The sequence below is a fragment of the Lithobates pipiens genome, unplaced genomic scaffold, assembly GCF_037356315.1.
Source record: "Lithobates pipiens isolate NorthernLeopardFrog02 unplaced genomic scaffold, aLitPip1_a1.2 Scaffold_28, whole genome shotgun sequence".
Classification (NCBI taxonomy): domain Eukaryota; kingdom Metazoa; phylum Chordata; class Amphibia; order Anura; family Ranidae; genus Lithobates; species Lithobates pipiens.
The window spans coordinates 56933851-56955629 of NW_027507789.1; the positions used below are offsets into that span (position 1 = coordinate 56933851).

The 21779-nt window shown below is 47.3% G+C and overlaps 1 protein-coding gene across 4 annotated transcripts in view; it reads left to right on the top strand.

The window, feature by feature from the left end:
* Window positions 1-21779, top strand: part of LOC143935412 (uncharacterized) — an 82619-nt gene that overhangs the window by 30474 nt on the left and 30366 nt on the right. For 2 of the 4 annotated variants that reach the window (XM_077459255.1, XM_077459256.1), the window contains exon 3: window positions 7062-7232. In XM_077459255.1, the coding sequence (XP_077315381.1) occupies window positions 7062-7232 (171 nt within the window). The remainder of the gene's footprint in view (window positions 1-7061; window positions 7233-21779) is intronic. The other 2 variants (XM_077459252.1, XM_077459253.1) reach the window with 1 other exon arrangement.

Below are 21779 nucleotides of genomic sequence, written 5' to 3' on the forward strand. Positions count from 1 at the left end.
ATTTGTTTTGCCGTCCGTCTTTTTTCATCTCACTTCCTGTTGTCTCCATCCGTTTGCAAGTAGGAGAAGTTTGTAAGTTGGATGTTTGAAAGTAGGGGCCTGCCCTATATGCTCTGCAGAAATGGAGGAACAAGGTGTTGGTGTTGCCACAACATTGTAAGCCCTCAAAGTAAATCTTGGTGGGCGCTGGAGCGCCCTGCTATGAACAATTATATCAAGAATTGTAATTACATGCCATTGTTGAACAGTGGTAGAAAAATTGGGCCTTTGGTGGTTGTGGTGCTGGTGCCACAACACTATAAGTCCTCACAGTTACTCTCGGTGGGCACAGGAACGGTCCCTGCTGTGAAATATTATATCAAGAATTGTAATTACATGCCCCTGTTAAACAGGGGCTGAAAAATTGGGCCTTAGGCACTGGTGCTGGTGCCACAACACTGCAACCTCTCCCATATACTCTAGTTGTAATGCAGGAATGAGCCCTGCTGCAAAGCATTGCATCAACATTTTTAATTAAATGCCCCTGTTAAACAGGGGCTGAAAAATTGGGCTGGTGGCATCAACCAGAACCAAAAATGTTCTTCCAACATTTCAGCGGAGGAGGAAGAGGATAGACAATCAACATAACAGGACAGTCACTCAGCATAGGCAGTCTTGAAGGGATGTGATATTTTAAAAAAATAACATTCGGTTACATCAGCTTCAGGTGCTTGGTAGCTGTGGGTGATCCAAGACTGATTCATCTTGATGAAGGTCAGTCGATCAACCGAGTCGGTGGACAGGCGCACCCTGCGATTGGTAACAAAGCCACCAGCAGCACTGAAGGTGCGTTCCGAAAGAACGCTGGATGCAGGACAGGCCAGTAGCTCAATTGCATACTGTGCAAGCTCTGGCCAGTGATCCATCCTCAAGACCCAGTAAGCCAGAGGATTTTCGGTGGGAAAGGTGTCCAAGTCTGACCTTGCCCCTAGGTATTCCTGCACCATGTAAATCAGACGCTGGCGATGGTTGCTGGAACCGATCATACCTTGGGGCTACGGACTAAAAAATTGTCTGAACGCATCGGTCAGACGGCCACCTTCTCCACCGCTCCTAATGAACCGATGCCTCAGCAACACGTTGTCCAGGACCAGGAGTTTGTAACCTCTTAGTCTCTGGGAACGCGTTGCACAGACCTTTCTGCAAGGCCTCCCGGAGATGTCTCATCCTCTGCTCCCTCTGCGATGGCAAGATAAGGTCGGCAACCTTACCCTTGTACCGTGGATCAAGGAGAGTGGCCAGCCAGTAATGGTCCCTCTCCTTGATCCGAAGAATACGAGGATCCTTCCGCAGGCTTTGCAGGATCAGGGAGGCCATGAAGTGTAGGTTAGCTGAGGCATTCGGTCCAGAGTCCTCTGGGTCACTAAGGACAACATGATCCGCAGCTACCTCCTCCCAGCCACGAACAAGTCCATGAGTTTCTTGGAACTGTAAATCATCCCTACAAGACTGCTGCTGCTGCTGCTGCTGATGCTGAGTGTCAGCCTCCACCTCCATGCTGATACAATCATCCTCCTCCTCCTCATCCTCTTCCTGTGTGATGGGTGGCACAGCAGGAACACTGTCTGGATAAAGGGGGCCTTGAGAGGCAAGGAAGTCCTCCTCTTCCTGCCTCTGTTCTGCCTCAAGTGCCCTGTCCATTATTCCACGCAGCGTATGCTCCAACAGGTGGACAAGAGGTACAGTGTCACTGATGCATGCACTGTCACTGCTCACCATCCTTGTGGCCTCCTCAAATGGTGACAGGACAGTGCATGCGTCCCTGATCATGCCCCACTGGCGTGGTGAGAAAAAGCCAAGCTCCCCTGACCCTGTCCTGGTGCCGTAGTCGCACAGGTACTCATTGATGGCTCTCTGCTGCGTGTGCAGCTGCTGCAGCATGGCCAACGTTGAGTTTCACCTGGTGGGCATGTCACATATAAGGCGGTTCTTGGGCAGGTTCAACTCCTTTTGGAGCTCAGCCAGCCGAGCACAGGCATTAAATGATCGGCGGAAATGCACACAGACTTTCCTGGCCTGCTTCAGGACATCCTGTAAGCCCAGGTACCTGCCCAAGAACCACTGCACCACCAGGTTAAGGACGTGAGCCACACAGGGCACATGGATCAGTTGTCCCTGTCGGAGGGAGGAGAGGAGGTTGGTGCCATTGTCGCAAACCACCAATTCTGGCTTAAGCTGGCGTGGCGTCAACCACCTCACGGCCTGCCCCTGCAGAGCTGACAAAATATCTGCCCCAGTGTGGCTCCTGTCCCCCAAACAAACCAGCACAAGCACGGCATGGCATCGTTTTGCCTGAGTACTTGCATAGCCCCTTGAACGCCTGGTTCTGAGGACAGAGCATTGGAAGAGGCCATGGAGGAAGAAGAAGAGGAGGGGGTGGAGGAGAGAGGTGTGTCACAACCAGTAGTAGCATTTTGGAGGCGTGGTGGCGGAACAACCTCCAACACTACTGCACCTTGTCCTGCATCCTTCCCAGCTGCCAGAAGAGTGACCCAATGGGCCGTGAAAGACAGGTAACGTCCCTGTCCATGCCTGCTGGACCATGTGTCAGCGGTAATATGCACCTTACCGCTGACCGCCCTGTCCAGAGAGGCAAGGACATTGCCTTCCACATGCCGGTAGAGAGCCGGAATCGCCTTCCGTGAGAAAAAGTGGCAATTGGGGACCTGCCACTGAGGAACCGCACATTGTACAAACTCACAGAAGGGGGCCGAGTCTACCAACTGAAAAGGCAGCAGTTGAAGTGCTAGCAATTTAGCTAAGCTAGCATTCAACCGCTGGGCATGTGGATGGCTGGGAGTGAACTTCTTTGCAGCTGGGGCAGGGAAATTTGCCTGCTATAATCGGATGTGGGTGTACTGCTAGCAGAGTGCCCGGAAGCACTTGGCTGTGACACACCTAATTCTACACCTTCATTCCTCTCAGAGCAGGTTTCAGAGAGGACTGAAGGTCTAGTGGGGTTGGAGATCCCAGCTGATGAGGAGCAAGGAGAGGTCTGCTTTGTTCTTTGGTGTGGGTCTTTGAGGTACGCTTGCCAACGAGCTGCATGGCAGGTCAACATATGTCTGTTCAAGCATGTGGTGCCCAAGCGGCTGATGTTTTGGCCACGCAAGATACACTTGAGACATATGTTGCAAATAGCAGCGGTGCGATCTGATGCACTCGTCTCAAAAAAGGCCCACACCAAAGAACTTTTAGAATAACGCGCAGTGGCCAATCATGGCTCTCCTCGCTGCCGGCGCTGTGATTGGCCAAGCATGCGGGGTCACAGTGCATGCTTGGCCAATCATGAGCCAGCAGTGCATTGTGGGCCGCGAGCGCCACACGAATTTGGCGCGAACGGCCCATAACGTTCGGTATTCGCCGAACGGGCGAACAGCCGATGTTCGAGTCGAACATACACTAAGCTCATCCCTACTTTTATACATTTACTTTTATGTCATTGTGGTTTTCACATTTAAAGCCCCTTTTTTGCCTGTGGATTTGATTTTGTCTTTCTTTCCTTGGCTGTGGCTCCCTTCTCCACAGGTTCAATTCTTTGGTTCTATACATTTATTTGGGGGATGGTCCTGACATGAGGACACGTATATGTCTATGTCTGGCTCACACACTTCTTATGTTCTAAAGTGGCAGTAACATCTCTGGCTAACTATTCCAAACAATGTTCTCGGCCCATGCTCCTACCTATCCCGCAATCCATGTATGGGAAAAAAAAAAGATTTCTCTTATATTCACCGATCGACACAGCTCCTCTCTGTAAAAAATGGGTCGTTAGCCTTATCACTAGGAGAATACTAGGCATAGTTGTAACACAACACTCAGATCTCTTAGTTCTGCCCAGGGGGGCGGTCCCTCAGGCTACAACCCCCCACCCTGCAAAGCAGCGCCCTGCACAGGTGGAGCTCTGCGGTGTGATTCAGTCGGCGTGCTGCCCCTAAGCTGGCCCCCGGAGGGCATCCTGCCTCGTTGGACATGTGCCTCCTCCTCCTCCTCTCTCCTACCAGGCACCCACGTGGAGTCAGTGCCCTCATCATCCCCTCCCTCTTCATCGCTGGAGCAAACCTGGCAGTATGCTGCAGCTTGTGGAACATGACTGCCAGATTGCTGTCCTTCTTGAGCATCCCCTCTCTCTGCGCTCACGCTACTGCCTTCCTCTAGCTGAGTATCATCATCAGAGCCTACAAAACACTGGGCATCCTCCAGGAGCATGTACCCAACACTGTGCTCAAAGAGTTCAGGAGACTCCTCAGGAGGACGTGGTGGGTCTAGGGAAGGAGTCACTGATGATGACATTGAGACGAGGGAAAGCGATGCGTTGGCAGCTGCTTTGCTAGTACCCTGAGCCTGGGTGAGAGAGGATGAGGAGGATGAAGAGGGCTTGGTCATCCACTCTACCAAGTCTTCGGCATGATGCGGCTCAACACGTCCAGCTGCCGAAAAGAAGGACAAGCGTGTCCCATGGCCACGTGCTGATGATGACGATGCACCGTGTCCACGACCAGCACTGTTGTCTCTAGACACAGAGCCTGCTTGCCCTCTTTTATCGGCTCGCGCCTGTCTGCCTCTCCTTGTTGGCCTTCCAGACATGGTAATGGCCTGAAGGGAGATGGGAAAACGAGCAATTGGGTAGTGTATATTGTGCTGGAGGCACACAACACCAACTAACTCCTGCAGATGGCAGATGGCTCAATTAGAGAAGAGCTATATAGATGGATAATGGTGTATACTGCGGTCAGGGCACTCAGACAGCACCCACAATCTCCTACAACTGACTGCAAGCTCTATTACAGAAGAGCAATATAGCTAGCTATATAGGTGGCTATAATGGTGTATAGTGCGGTCAGGGCACGCAGACAACACGCACAAACTCCTGCAGATTGCTAAAAGCTCAATTACAGAAGAGCAAGAATGCTAAATCGTCCGATAACGAATGGTGTATACTGTGTTGAAGGTATAAAGAGAACACCCACTAACTCCTACAGACGCCAACACACTACACAAGGCCGCCGCATCCTGCCTGTGGCCAATCATGGCTCTCCTCGCTGCTGGCGCAGTGATTGGCCAAGCATGAGGGGGCACAGTGCATGATTGGCCAATCATGAGCCAGCAATGCACTGCGATGGCGCAGTGCATTGTGGGCCATGAGCGCCACACGAATTTGGCGTGAACGGCCCCTAACGTTCGGTATTCGCCCAACGGCGAACAGCCGATGTTCGAGTTGAACGTATGTTCGACTCGAACACGAAGCTCATCCCTAGTGCCCATCATCACACCAGGCAGCCGGAGGAGAGCAGAATGAAGAGCTGAGCAGGGATGTCACAGTGGCGCGGTGGCCGCATTGTAATTCCCACTTTCTGGAGCCTACAGTACCTATGATGGACGTCACACATCCCACGGTCCCACCATTGGGACGTCCATCAGTGCTGCAGGCTCCAGAAGGCGGGACCTACTATGTGACTCAGCCGCACTCGGCAGAGCTCGAGATCACATCGGTCCCCACTTGGCGGTGCTCAGGATCAGATCCATCCCCGCTCAGGGCTATTAATAGAACTGTGCCCACTCGAGACCCGTCGCTTTTTGGGGACCCACTCAGGGCTTCAACTACGGTCAGCCCCCCCTGCTTACATCACTGGAGAGGTGCTTTGACCAGAGGAATGCATAGATCTGTGTCACTGCTTTGCAGGAACAAGGTTCAATGCCTTCCTTGACAAAATGGTGATATGCCTTGTTTACATAGGCAGATTGCCATTCTGCCTGTGTACAGAACGTTCAGCAGGTGCCAGTTGTCACCGGGCCCGCCAGACCCGCTGATCAACTCCTGCTGTGAAGAATCACATCGGGAGCGAGACGCCGATGCATATATATATTGTGTGTGTGTGTGTGTGTGTGTGTGATCCTGGCCACCCTGTAGCAGTAAAGGTGTCAGTTATCTGGGGGGGCAGCACTAGATAAGAGGGGCAAAGGGAGAACTTATGCTTCAAGAAAGTCACTGCTGGATGCCATGGTTCAGTGTATTTATTTATTTTGGAGGGGGTGGGGGGGGGGGGGGAGTTAGGAAGAGAGAAGTTCCTCTCTAAAAAAAAAGTTTGAAGCGGTGACAGGATCTCCGTTGCCACTCATCTAAAACTAATGGCCGAAAATCAGACAACAGATCGTCTGTTTTTTTGTTTTGTTTTTTGCATGCTAGTCGCAGAGCTTCCAACTGTCCCCGATTTCGAGGGGCTGTCCCTGATTTGGAGCAATGTCCTTCTGTTCCTCTTTCCTCCTCATTTGTCCTTCATTTTGGTTTAATCTGTATAGGTGTATATAAAATGCATTTTTTTATCTATCAAAAAGTGTTTTCCAGCACTAAACCTTTCGTCTGATTTCTAATTTGCTGCATTTGTAAATTCCAAAAGCCAATATAAAGGAATAGTAGTGGTAAAATAAAAAGAACTTGTGGATTTAATCAATCTTGTTTCTTTGTACAATTCTCCTTTTAAAGGGGTATGGCAAGGGGTGTGTCCTATGCCTGCATACTTTTGCTGATAGGTGTCCCTCATTTCCATCTCAAAAAGTTGGGGGGTATGTAGTAGCATATCAAAAATGGAGAGGTTACTAAAGTTATAATTCTCATACAACAGAACAAAAAAATCAAAAGTGATCTCATGTGTTGTATTGTATTTTCGGAGACAACTGTACTGATTAATTGATCATGCAAGAAATATTTTCGTGTTTTTCCGATCGGATAATATCGGATGAACTGACATGATCGGATCTCCAAAGCTCTGTACTAACGATCCGATTATCGTACGATCGTTCGGATCATGTGTATGGGGCATTACTCTAGCCATACAGCTCACAGAGCCTACAAATATGCCATCCTTTGGTAAGCTCCCTTTTGCAATGCAATCCTACAGCAGAAATTTAAATCCAACTATAAAAATTGTTTTTTATAGAGAAAAGTATTGTTTATGAAGAAGAATATTTATATTGAAGGGCAAAATGTGACATCAGTTGTGAATACTGTCATTGTTCCACAGGAAAACAAGAAGTCACAAAGAAGGAAAATGCAACAGAAGAACTTAATGTAAATGAAACATTAAACAGCCCAAAGCACCAAGTACAATTGTACATCATCATCATCGGTATAACTGCTGGTCTCTTCCTCTTACTTGCACTATTTGCATTTGTCAGATACTTTAAGATGGTAAGTGAAGAATGTCTTTATATTTTAACCACTTACCCACTGGGCACTTAAACCCCCTTCCTAACCAGACAAATTTTCAGCTATACACCAAATCGGTGTATATTATTTGGTCTGTGACAGTTATAGAGTCTAAAAGCTATGGTGCCAATCACTGAAAATTGATCACACCTGATGTACTGACGGCATATCTCAATTCTTGAGACATTAAAGTGGGGGGTCCACTAAAAAAAAAAAATATTAACAGCCAACAGCTACAAATAGCAGCTGCTTGACTTTTAAATAAAGGACACTTACCTGTCCAGGGTGCTATGTGATGTTGACAGCCGAAGCCAATCAATCGTCGGTTCTCGGCTGCTGCCGCCGCCATCCTCGGTGAGGGAATCAGAAAGTGAAGCATTGCGGCTTCACTTCCCAGTTCCCTGCGCATGCGCAAGTCACGCTGCGTGTCCTAACTGGTATCGGCTGTGTTCTGGGACCTGTGCGTTTCCCAGAACACAGCGGAGGGGGCGTGAAGGGGTGTTACTTTTTTTCCCCCACAAAATTGTTATATTAAAAGGCTATTTCTCACACACAGCATATGTATGCCACCAACTACACCCCAAAACACATTCTACTACTCCTCCTGAGTATGGCAATACCACATGTGTTAAACTTTTATACAGCCTGGCCAAAAACAGAGGCCCGTCATGCAGGGAGCACCATCAGGCATTCTAGGGACATAAAATACACATATCATTTTGAGGGCCCTGGAGCACCAGGACAATGGAAATGTCCAAAAAACTACCCAATTTTAGACATAAAACACCCCAACATATAATCTATGAGACATAATGAGTTTTTTGGACATGTAATTTTTTTCCACAAGTTTTTGGAAAATGTGGAAAGAAAATGAAAACACGTTTTTTTTTGTTTTGTTTTTTTACACAAAGTTGTCCATTTTTACAATACCTCTAACACATAGCATCTACATACCAAAAATTACACCCCAAAATAGATTCTCCTACTCCTCCTGTGTATGGCTATACCACATGTGCGCAACTGTTCCACATTCAAAGGCCCAACATGCAGGGAGCACCATGGGGATGAATGAGTATGGCTGAGTATGGATGGGGATGAATGAGCATGGCTGAGTATTTATGGGGATGACTGAGCATGAATGAGTATGGATGGGGATGACTGAGCATGAATGAAGATGACTATGGATGGGAGCGGATGGATGAGTGCGGGAATTGGCACAGATCTAGCCTACAGCACTGCTGCACCTGATCTCTCCACTCTCTGCTCACACTGTATGGAGAGGGGCAGAGCTAAGCCAGGCATGTGCATGTTGATCAGTGGTGGGGTAGGTCTTCAGCTACCTAACCCCTAAATCTGGGGTCTCTGTGACCCCTGGTTGCCGAGCCACGACCCTCGAAGTCAATAGTTTTTTATGAATTTATTTATTTATTTTCGGGGGGGGGGGCAAATGGGCCTATCTTGAGGTAAGGGGCCTGGAGCTGCAGCTCCAATAGCCCCTATGTTAATCCGGCCCTGGCTGTCATCATCCATGATGCGCCGGACCACAGATATTCCCGGGTGCGCAATTCTGGGAGGAAATCATAGTACGCCTTCCCAGAGTTATCAAGCTGTGGCGCGGTTGTTAAGTGGTTAAAGGAAGTAAGCCAATACCTGAAGACGTATGTTTCTGATAAGGAAAACTATTTCATATCTATGGACACTCTGAAACCTCTGCAGACATTCCCTGGCTGACCAAACTCAACAGAAAAAAAACTCAAAATTGTATACTTACCTTTCTGTAATTTTCCTTTCCTGACGCATCTCCATGGCAGCACACACTGGTTGCGACTCCGCCCCCACAACCTGACAGAATTGGTTAGCTATAAATTTGAAGGAGAGGCACCCCCTTCATTCTTTGTAACTATCATCTTAAAGAAGGGCAGGATGCTGTGTGCTGCCATGGAGATGCGTCAGAAAAGGAAAATTACGGAAAGGTAAGTATACAATTTTCAATTTTCCTGACGTATCATGGCAGCACACACTGGGAAATAACTCACCAGTCCAGTGGGTGCAAGTAAAAGTAATAGTATTTATTATATAGCTGAAGAATCGGCTTGAACAATGGCTCTTCCAAAATCTACCGTTGATAACTGAGCAGAGTCCACTCTATAGGGGGACATGAATGTATGCCTGGAAGACCAGGTTGCTGCCCTGAAAATTGTCTCTGGAGACACTCTGCAATACACTGCCCAGGAAGCTGCCACTGCCCTTGTTGAGTGAGCCCTAATGCCTCCAGGTACCGGCAGATTCTGAATGTCGTAGGCTTTCTTGATGATCTTGACCAGCCAAGATGCGATGGTGTAAGATGCCATATGGCCTCTTCTCTCTCCATGAGGAATCACCAAAAGATTTTTGGTCTTCCTGAAAGACTGTGGCTGACAGATAGTTTCTAATAGTAGTCGTAACATCCAAAGCATGTGGTTGACCCCGATCTTCTGTAAATAATGGAAGATTGATTTCTTGATTATAATGGAAGGATGACGACACCTTTTGGAGTAAATTGGTCTGAGGGTTTCGAAACCACCCTGTCTGGGTAAAACACCATGTAAGGCTCTGAAATCATTAACGCCTGTATCTCTGAGACTCTCTTAGCTGAAGTGATGGTGATAAGAAATGTTCATTTCAAAGTTAAGTTCCATAGTGTAATCGAGTCAGCTGGGTGAAAGGGTGAATCTGATAGAATATTCAGGACTATCGATAAATCCCATGCTGGGAAAGTCGGTCTTCTTGGAGGCCTGACCCTAAAACATGCTCTTATAAACTGAATTAGAAGAAGGTGAATGGCCCACTTGACACCTGTCTTTGCCAAAAGAGCCAAAACCTGTACTTTGAGTGTACTTGAACTGAGTCCTTGAGGTAGACCTGCTTGAAGAAACTCCAAAACTTGGGGAACTTCTGGAGATAAAGGGTCCCAACCATTCTGCTGGGCCATAGATGTGAACTTGTCCCAAATCCTGTCATAAGTGGCATTAGTTGTGTATTTGCTAGCCTGGAATAACGTTGAAATGACCTCCTGTGAACAGCCTTGCTCTAGGAGCCTAATCTTCTCAACACCCAGGCCATCAGATGGAGCCTCTCTGGGGCTGGATGGAGGAACTGACCTTGGTGAAGAAGATCCTGAGACAATGGAAGAAGTAGTGGATCCTCCAGGCTGAGCTGCAGCAGAGTTGTGATCCAAGGTCTCCTGGACCAGAAAGGAATTATAGCTATCACTGAGGCCGAACACCTCCTGAGCTTGGATAGGAACCTCGCAATCAGCGGCGTTGGTGGAAATATGTATCCCAACTGAAAGTTCCACTGATGAAGAAGGCAGTCCACCCCCTCTGCGGATAGGTATGCCGCTCTCGATAGGAACCTCTGGCACTATGTGTTTGAGGGTGTCGCTGCCAGATCGATCTCCGGAATTTCCCAAGTTTGGGTCAGGAGATTGAAGACTTGATGTTTCAGGGACCACTCATTCGATAAGAACTCTCTGCTCAAACAGTTGGCTAGTAGGTTCTGAGCTGCCTGGAACATATACTGCTTGCAGATCTAATAGAAATACCTGAGCCCATTCTAGGATGGGACGGACTTCCTCCAACAGTGTAATGCTTCTGGTACCTCTGTCTCTGGATATATGTTACTGCCACCTTGTTGTCCATCCGGATTAGAACACTCTTCCCCTTCAAGGATGGGCCAAAGGCTAGGAGGGCCTGGAAGCCTGCTCTGATCTCTAGGACATTCGACACCAGATCCTTCGCTTAGAACTGACATCAACCTTGAGCCGCCTGATTCTGATAGTCCTCTGTCTTATTTCTTACCAGGAACAGAGGGGAGTAATATCCCCTTTCTCTTTGGGATGATGGAACTTCCAAAAGTGCCCCCTTCACTACTAGATCCGCCACATATTTGAGAAGTAATCTTCTCTTGATTGGAGATGATGGCAGTCTAGTTGACTGAAAATTGGTTTTCCGGTATTTGGTCTATAAACCTCCATCTGTGTCCATGTTTTACTGTGGACAATGTCCATGCATCCTTTATGTGCTCCGTCCAGACCTGCTTGAATTTTCTGAGCCTGGCTCCCACTGTCCCAGGTAGGATGGGCGTATCCGCAAAAAGACTTTTGATTTTCCCCCAACGAGGTGGTTTCGGACTACTGAAACCTCAGAAAAGAAGATTGTGGATTCCTTTTAAACTCTCTTCCCCGCTTATATGTTTTCACCTCTCTGTACCGATCTGGAAGGTTGCGTTTAAAATAAGGAGGCGTAGGTCTTCTGACAGAAGGAATCAGACTAGGCTTGTGCAATTCGTTTCGTAACAAATCGAAATTCGGCCGAATAAAAAAATAACGAATTACAATGAATACGAAAGAAAAATAACGAATGAATTCGACATAATTCGGTAATTCTTTAAAGATCTAATGAAACAAAAGGTCAGCTCAAAGTAAATCTTATAGTCCAATCAGCTAATTAATTTTTTGCTGGAGGATGGATTACTGGCAAAGTGCATTCCTGAGAACTGAGTTAGAAGGGTGTTGTATTGTATTTGAGCTGAAGTACTAAATGATTTCAACATGATTCGAAATTATTTCAACCGCATTCAAAATTATTTCAACATGATTCGACATTATTTCAACCGCATTCTAAATTATTTCAACATGATTCGACATTATTTCAACCGCATTCGAAAATATTTTGTGACCCGACTTTAGGGCCGAGATACATGGCCCTAAAGTCGGGTCACAAAATATTTTCGAATGCAGTTGAAATAATATCCAATCATGTTGAAATCATTTCGAATGCGGTTGAAATAATTTCGAATCATGTTGAAATAATTTCGAATGCGGTTGAAATAATGTCGAATCATGTGGTTGAAATATTTTCGAATGTGGCCGATTTTTCGAATTCGGTAGAAAACTAAACGAAATCCGAAAACGAATTTAAGGATGTTAACTGACAGCATCATCTGCCTTACTGACACCATATACTGCCCTACTGACACCACCTACTCCGCCGCCCACGTTATATCCATAGAAGCTCTCGGCGAAAGTTTGTTTGTTCACAGACTAATCATACCATCCCGACTCTTTGGTCAGCAATACGAACTGTTACTTCACGCATGCGTCAGCGGCGCGCTGGTGATCATCAGTTATGTGGTTTAAACATTTCTATGGCAACATCGCTTGCTGAGTTGAAGGAGAAACGTGGGGTCGATTTTAGTCTGTTGCGACCGGTGCGAAGATGTGTTGCGTTTTCAAGTAGCAAAATTGAACTTTTAAATGCACAATCTATCACAAACAAATCGTGTTTTATTCATGATCATATTCTGGATAAATGTTTGGATTTTATGTTCGTTACAGAGACTTGGCATCAGCCAAATATTTTTTCTTCTTTAAACGAGAGCTGTCCTAAAGGGTATAGTTATCTTGAAATAGCCCGTAGCACAGGGCGAGGTGGGGGCCTGCTAGTTATCTACCGCAGCCATTTGGAGCTATCTTTGCAATTAGTACCAGATTTAGTGTCATTTGAATGTCTTGCTTTTAAATGTAAAATTCCTTTCCCTGTGTTGTTCATTCTTGTTTATAGGCCACCGAAAATTAGCTCATCATTTACTGCTGAGTTGTCAAATCTTTTAACAACCTTTTGTATATCAAATGTAAATGTTATTATTTTAGGAGATTTAAATATTCATGTTGATACCCCTTCGTGCCATCCCGCAGCGGAATTTCTTCAGCTGCTGGATTGTTTTAATTTAAAACAACTCGTTGATGTCCCCACACATACTAGAGGGCATACCTTGGATCTGGTCATTACGAATTTTGCTCCTTTGACTAATTTGCAGGTGTATGACCTAGGTGTGTCAGACCATATGGCTATTTCAATGGATTTGATATCATCATCCAGTTGTTATAAGCCCAAGCGGGACATTTGTTTTAGAAACTTAAAAAATATAAATCCTGAACTTTTGGCAATGGATTTTCAGCATCTATCTACACAATTTTGCTCTGTTGATGATGCGGTGGCTTATTATAATAGCCAGCTTAGCAGTCTGTTGGACTTTTATGCCCCACTTAAAACGAGAGCTGTTACTTTTACTCACTCAGCCCCGTGGTATACAGATGAGCTTCGTAAGATGAAGGCAGTGGGGCGGGTTCTTGAACGGCGTTTTCGAGCCTCTGGCCTCACTGTCCATAAACAAATTTACCGGGAGCATCAACATCTATATGCACAGTCCCTTAAGGAGGCTAGGTCGCAGTTCTATTCTAAAGTTATACAAAATAGTTCAGGAAATTCTAAGCAGCTCTTTTCAACTATAAATCAATTGCTTAAGCCAAATTCGCCATCGACTACTGCTATTTCGGAAGAGCGGTGTAATGAATTTATGGATTTTTTTAGATCCAAGATTGATCATATCCGTTCCTCTCTGTCTGGTCCTTTGGCTCAAACTGTCCATTTAAACTGTTTTGTGCCACGACAAATGGATCATTTACCAGAGGTGTCATTGGAAGAGGTACAGGGTATTGTTAAGCGAATGAAGCCCACAACCTGTTCCTTGGATCCTTTTCCAACTCCACTGGTAAAAACGTATGTTTTAGTTTTAAGTCCATTGATTACTGCTGTTGTTAATTACTCTTTTCGAACTGGCCATGTTCCTTCCATTTTAAAAAGTGCTGTTATTAGACCACTGCTTAAAAAATCTACTTTTGATCCGGAAGTCCTTTCTAATTATAGGCCTATTTCTAATCTTCCCTTTTTATCTAAGGTACTTGAGAAAGCAGTTGCAAGTCATCTTCAGGATCATCTCAAGCATAACAGCCTTTTTGAAAAATTTCAATCAGGCTTTCGTTTTGCTCATAGTACGGAGACCGCTCTTGTTCGGGTTACAAATGATCTTCTTATGTCATCTGATGCCGGTTCTCCGTCTTTACTTATTATGTTGGATTTGTCAGCTGCGTTCGACACTGTCGATCATGGCATTCTTTTAGATAGTCTTCGTGATAATGTTGGACTAAAAAATTTAGCCTTCAGTTGGTTCGAGTCATATCTTACAGATAGGATTGAACAAACTACATTCTGTCATTTTAAATCTAAACCGCATGTGGTTACCTGCGGAGTTCCCCAAGGGTCAGTGCTTGGCCCGATTTTATTTATTCTATATCTTACTCCCTTGGGCCATATTATAAATCGTTATAATATTTCTTTCCATTGTTATGCTGATGATACACAGCTTTATGTAAAAGCTGCAGCTGAAACTCCTTCAGTGCAGTCACCCCTATCAGTCCTTACCGCCTGTCTGGAGGAGATAAAGGAGTGGATGGAACAAAATTTCTTGCAACTAAATAGCTCCAAAACTGAGTTTATTATGATTGGAACATCTCACCAGATTAAATCATCGCTGATAACAAGTATTGCCTTTTCAGGCTCTAAAATTCCAGTTTCGTCTGTTGTCACTAATCTTGGTGTAAAAATGGATTCCCAACTCACTTTTGAAGCTCATATAAATCAAGTATGCAAGACTTCTTTCTACCACCTTCGTAATATCTCTAAACTTCGTCCTATCCTTTCTTTTTCCGATGCTGAAAGATTGATTCATGCCTTTGTCTCCTCCAGGCTGGATTATTGCAACGCACTTCTCATTGGGATTCCGAGAAAGAGCATGCAGAGGTTGCAATACGTTCAAAACTCTGCAGCGAGGATCCTAATGAGAGTGCGGAAGCATGAGCATATCACTCCAATTTTAAAATCTCTTCATTGGCTGCCGGTCTCTACAAGGATTGAGTATAAGGTCTCTCTTCTTGTCCATCAATGCATACATGGACAAGCTCCACCTTATCTTAAGGAACTTCTTAGATTGCAAAATCTACCACGTTCCCTTCGCTCAACTAATTTGAATTGTTTAGAGGTTCCAAAAACTAGGTTGAAAACCATGGGAGATAGGGCTTTTTGTGCTGCTGCCCCACGTCTGTGGAATGCTTTGCCTGATAGTCTGAGGGTTTCTCAGTCTACTGAAAATTTTAAAAAGGGGTTGAAGACTTTTCTTTTTAGCAAATGTTTTGTAAATTAAGCGGTTTGTTTGTTTTTATTGTAATTATGTAGCACTTTGAGGTCTTTTGATGGAAAGTGCATTATAAATAAAATTTATTATTATTATTATATACTGCCCTACTGACACCATCCACTGCCCTACTGACACCATCATCTGCCCTACTAACACCATCCACTTCTCTACTGACACCATATACTGCCCTACTGACACCTTCCACTGCCCTACTGACACCATCCACTGCCCTACTGACACCGTCCACTGCCCTACTGACACCGTCCACTGCCCTACTGACACCGTCCACTGCCCTACTGACACCGTCCACTGCCCTACTGACACCGTCCACTGCCCTACTGACACCGTCCACTGCCCTACTGACACCGTCCACTGCCCTACTGAAACCGTCCACTGCCTTACTAACACCATCATCTGCCCTACTGACACGGTCCACTTCTCTACTGACACCATCATCTGCCCTACTGACACGGTCCACTTCTCTACTGACGCCATCCACTGCCCTACTGACGCCATCCACTGCTCTACTGACGCCATCCACTGCCCTACTGACGCCATCCACTGCTCTACTGACGCCATCCACTGCTCTACTGACGCCATCCACTGCTCTACTGACGCCATCCACTGCTCTACTGACGCCATCCACTGCTCTACTGACGCCATCCACTGCCCTACTGACGCCATCCACTGCCCTACTGACGCCATCCACTGCCCTACTGACACCATCATCTGCCCTACTGACACTGTCCACTTCTCTACTGACACTATCATCTGCCCTACTGAAACCATCCACTGCCCTACTGACACCATCCACTGCTCTACTGACACCATCCACTGCTCTACTGACACCATCCACTGCTCTACTGACACCATCCACTGCTCTACTGACACCATCCACTGCTCTACTGACACCATCCACTGCTCTACTGAAACCATCATCTGCCCTACTGACACCATCATCTGCCCTACTGAAACCATCCACTGCCCTACTGACACCATCCACTGCTCTACTGACACCATCCACTGCTCTACTGACACCATCCACTGCTCTACTGACACCATCCACTGCTCTACTGACACCATCATCTGCCCTACTGACACCATCATCTGCCCTACTGACACCATCATCTGCCCTACTGACACCATCATCTGCCCTACTGACACCATCATCTGCCCTACTGACACCATCATCTTCTCTACTGACACTGTCCACTGCCCTACCGACACCGTCCTCTGCCCTACCGACACCGTCCTCTGCCCTACCGACACCGTCCTCTGCCCTACCGACACCGTCCTCTGCCCTACCGACACCGTCATCTGCCCTACTGACACCATCATCTGCCCTACTGACACCATCATCTTCTCTACTGACACTGTCCACTGCCCTACCAACACCGTCATCTGCCCTACCGACACCGTCATCTGCCCTACTGACACCATCATCTGCCCTACTGACACTGTCCACTGCCCTACCGACACCGTCCTCTGCCCTACCGACACCGTCCTCTGCCCCACTGACACCATCATCTGCCCTACTGACACCATCATCTGCCCTACTGACACCATCATCTGCCCTACTGACACCATCATCTTCTCTACTGACACCATATACTGCCCTACTGACATCATCCACTGCTCTACTGACACTGTCCACTGCTCTACTGACACCATATACTGCCCTACTGACACCATCCACTGCCCTACTGACACTGTCCACTTCTCTACTGACACCGTCCACTGCTCTACTGACACCATCATCTGCCCTACTGACACTGTCCACTTCCCTACTGACACCATATACTGCCCTACTGACACCGTCCACTGCTCTACTGACACTGTCCACTGCTCTACTGACACCGTCCACTGCTCTACTGACACCGTCCACTGCTCTACTGACACCGTCCACTGCTCTACTGACACCGTCCACTGCTCTACTGACACCGTCCACTGCCCTACTGACACCATCCACTGCCCTACTGACACCATCCACTGCTCTACTGACACCATCATCTGCCCTACTGACACTGTCCACTTCTCTACTGACACCATATACTGCCCTACTGACATCATCCACTGCCCTACTGACACATCATCTGCCCTACTGACACCATCATCTGCCCTACTGACACCATCATCTGCCCTACTGACACCATCATCTGCCCTACTGACACCATCATCTGCCCTACTGACACCATCATCTGCCCTACTGACACCATCATCTTCTCTACTGACACCATATACTGCCCTACTGACATCATCCACTGCCCTACTGACACCATCATCTGCCCTACTGACACCATCATCTGCCCTACTGACACCATCATCTGCCCTACTGACACCATCATCTGCCCTACTGACACCATCATCTGCCCTACTGACACCATCATCTTCTCTACTGACACCATATACTGCCCTACTGACATCATCCACTGCTCTACTGACACCATCATCTGCCCTACTGACACTGTCCACTTCTCTACTGACACCATATACTGCCCTACTGACATCATCCACTGCCCTACTGACATCATCCACTGCCCTACTGACACCATCATCTGCCCTACTGACACCATCATCTGCCCTACTGACACCATCATCTGCCCTACTGACACCATCATCTGCCCTACTGACACCATCATCTGCCCTACTGACACCATCATCTTCTCTACTGACACCATATACTGCCCTACTGACATCATCCACTGCCCTACTGACACATCATCTGCCCTACTGACACCATCATCTGCCCTACTGACACCATCATCTGCCCTACTGACACCATCATCTGCCCTACTGACACCATCATCTGCCCTACTGACACCATCATCTTCTCTACTGACACCATATACTGCCCTACTGACATCATCCACTGCTCTACTGACACCATCATCTGCCCTACTGACACTGTCCACTTCTCTACTGACACCATATACTGCCCTACTGACATCATCCACTGCCCTACTGACATCATCCACTGCCCTACTGACACCATCATCTGCCCTACTGACACCATCATCTGCCCTACTGACACCATCATCTGCCCTACTGACACCATCATCTGCCCTACTGACACCATCATCTGCCCTACTGACACCATCATCTTCTCTACTGACACCATATACTGCCCTACTGACATCATCCACTGCCCTACTGACACATCATCTGCCCTACTGACACCATCATCTGCCCTACTGACACCATCATCTGCCCTACTGACACCATCATCTGCCCTACTGACACCATCATCTGCCCTACTGACACCATCATCTGCCCTACTGACACCATCATCTGCCCTACTGACACCATCATCTTCTCTACTGACACCATATACTGCCCTACTGACATCATCCACTGCTCTACTGACACTGTCCACTGCTCTACTGACACCATATACTGCCCTACTGACACCATCCACTGCCCTACTGACACCGTCCACTGCCCTACTGACACCATCATCTGCCCTACTGACACTGTCCACTTCCCTACTGACACCATATACTGCCCTACTGACACCGTCCACTGCTCTACTGACACTGTCCACTGCTCTACTGACACTGTCCACTGCTCTACTGACACCGTCCACTGCTCTACTGACACCGTCCACTGCTCTACTGACACCGTCCACTGCTCTACTGACACCGTCCACTGCTCTACTGACACCGTCCACTGCTCTACTGACACCGTCCACTGCTCTACTGACACCGTCCACTGCTCTACTGACACCGTCCACTGCTCTGCTGACACCATCCACTGCCCTGCTGACACCATCCACTGCTCTACTGACACCATCATCTGCCCTACTGACACTGTCCACTTCTCTACTGACACCATATACTGCCCTACTGACATCATCCACTGCCCTACTGACACCATCATCTGCCCTACTGACACCATCATCTGCCCTACTGACACCATCATCTGCCCTACTGACACCATCATCTGCCCTACTGACACTGTCCACTTCTCTACTGACACCGTCCACCTCCCTACTGACACCATCCACTTCTCTACTGACACCGTCATCTGCCCTACCGACACCGTCCACTGCCCTGCTGACACCGTCCACTGCCCTACTGACACCGTCCACTGCCCTACTGACACCGTCCACTGCCTTACTGACACTGTCCACTTCTCTACTGACACCATCATCTGCTCCACTGACTCCATCCACTGTTCTACTGACACCTTCCACTGCTCTACTAGCCGACAGTGTCCAATTTTAAGGTAGGCTATTTTCACTGACAGTCAAATCATATTTTATAGAAACACAAATGCTTGTGGTTTATTTAACCATGCCCCTTTAAGTCTCCCCCCCCCCCACTCTTAATGCAATTTGGTCACAGCCACTGTTCACCGTAGGGCACCTCATTACTACTCTTTTTGGGTAACCCAAGGTATTTTACAATCCTATAGCGTGTACTACAAAAAAATTGCCATGCGCCACAAAAATATTCGGGTTTGGCTTGAAGGAAAGGTGGCAACCCTATGTGGGACTTACCTGAGACTGAGGGCAGCAAGGAAAACCAAAAGAATTGCCTGTAGTGTGCCTGTAACCATCAGCAACAGACTGACAGGTTACAGGCCTTTTTAAATTCGGCGCCCTGGATGCAGCAGAAATTATGTCACTGCGCATGCGCAATAACGATTCGTCAATCTGGGTGCCATCTTGGAAAAGGGCAAAAGCGACTGTCAAACAACATCACTTTCTCCGGCGCATACGCAGAGCGCCGAGGAGGAGGTGGCCGCCATGTTGGAAGTTACCCAGCTCGTAGCACTACAGGGCCCAGCCGAACTCACAATTACAAAAACGGAGGCAGAAATGGACATTCTAAAGAATAGAGGCTAAAAGGTAAGAGGCCAATGCAATGTTTTAAGCTTCTTTAAAGCTTGTAAATGCCAGCAATACTTGCCCCTGAGACCACCAGATTGGGGCTCTCCCCATAAAGGCTCCTTTAGAGGCTGTACAGGAGAGACTTCCAGCCAGGAGAGGCTAACCTGATGGGGAGAATATGTTAAGGGTACAGAATCCTGTTCCAGTCTTGTCAGATGAGGAATGAAGGGGGGTGCCTCGCCTTCAAATTTATAGCTAACCAATCCTGTCAGGTTGTGGGGGCGGAGTCACAACCAGTGTGTGCTGCCACGATGCGTCAGGAAAAATTATTGTCCGAAAATCATTTCCAATATTATCATCACAGGGATAGGGCAGGCAGGCCAAACTCTCTCTGCCTAGTATATATAAAGGAAAGGTTATTTAGAGTGCACCTGTGTTCAGACAATGGACATTAAAGAGGAAGTAAACCCTTATGGGTTTACTTCCTCTTTGATTCCCTGCAAAGGTAAAGCATAATGGACTACTATGCATTGCATAGTAGCCCATTATGTTTTACTTACCTGACACAGGAGCCAGCGAAGTCACCGCTGTCCCCTGTAGCCCGGAGCCTCCATCTTCTTGGTGGGTCTCGCTGCTCCGGCGCTGTCATTTGTCGGAGCCGCGATGACGTCACTCCCGCGCATGCGCACGGGAGCCGCCACTCGCGGCATATCGCCGTTAACTGCGGCGCGCTCAGTGCATGCTCCGCAGACAGCGGTGCCTGTCTTTCGGCAAATATCTCCTAAACCGTGTAGGTTTAGGAGATATTTCTTGGACCTACAGGTAAGCCTTAATCTAGGCTTACCTGTAGGTCAAAGTGGTTTGTAAGGCCGCGTACACACGGGCGGACTGTTCGTCCAACTTTGTCCGCTGAACAGTGTTTGGGCGGACAGTCCGCTCGTGTGTGGGCTTTCAGCGGACAGTTTCAGCGGACAGTCTGACGAATAAAGTTTTTCGGAAATTCCGTAAAACTGTCCGCTGAAACCTTGTTTCAGCGAACAGTCCGCTCGTGTGTAGGCTTGTTCGTCAAACAAAGTTGCGCGCATGCTCAGAAAGGATTTTCACGCCGAAAGCTATAATGCAGTGTATAGGACGTCATATTTTTCGTCCCGTCGTACGTGCCGGTCACGTCATCGCGCACGGTTTCAGCAAACTGTTCGTCCGTCGTGTGTGGCCATGTCCGTCCATGCTAAGTTTGAGCGGACTGTTTGCCGAAACTGTTGGACGGACAAAGTTGGGCGAACAGTCCGCGCGTGTGTACGCGGCCTAAGGGTTTACAATCCCTCACCCCCCTTAAACTTGCCATCACTTGATACAGTGCCAGATTTTTGCCCGATTTGCTGGTTGGAAGCTGAAGAGTGGAGAGTGAAAAACATTTTTTCTTTTGACTGCTGGTGATTGCATTTTTTATTTATTTTTTGCAGGTCTTCGCTTTCAGCTTTTTAACACCTTTTCTGTCACTTTTTTTTTTAATTTATTTTCTTCCTTCAGACTACTAATTAAGGGGAGTAGTTAATTGGTCACAGGTGATACAGGTCCTATATAAAACTTTCTGTAGAGCACATATGAGTTTGCCAGATTTGCTGG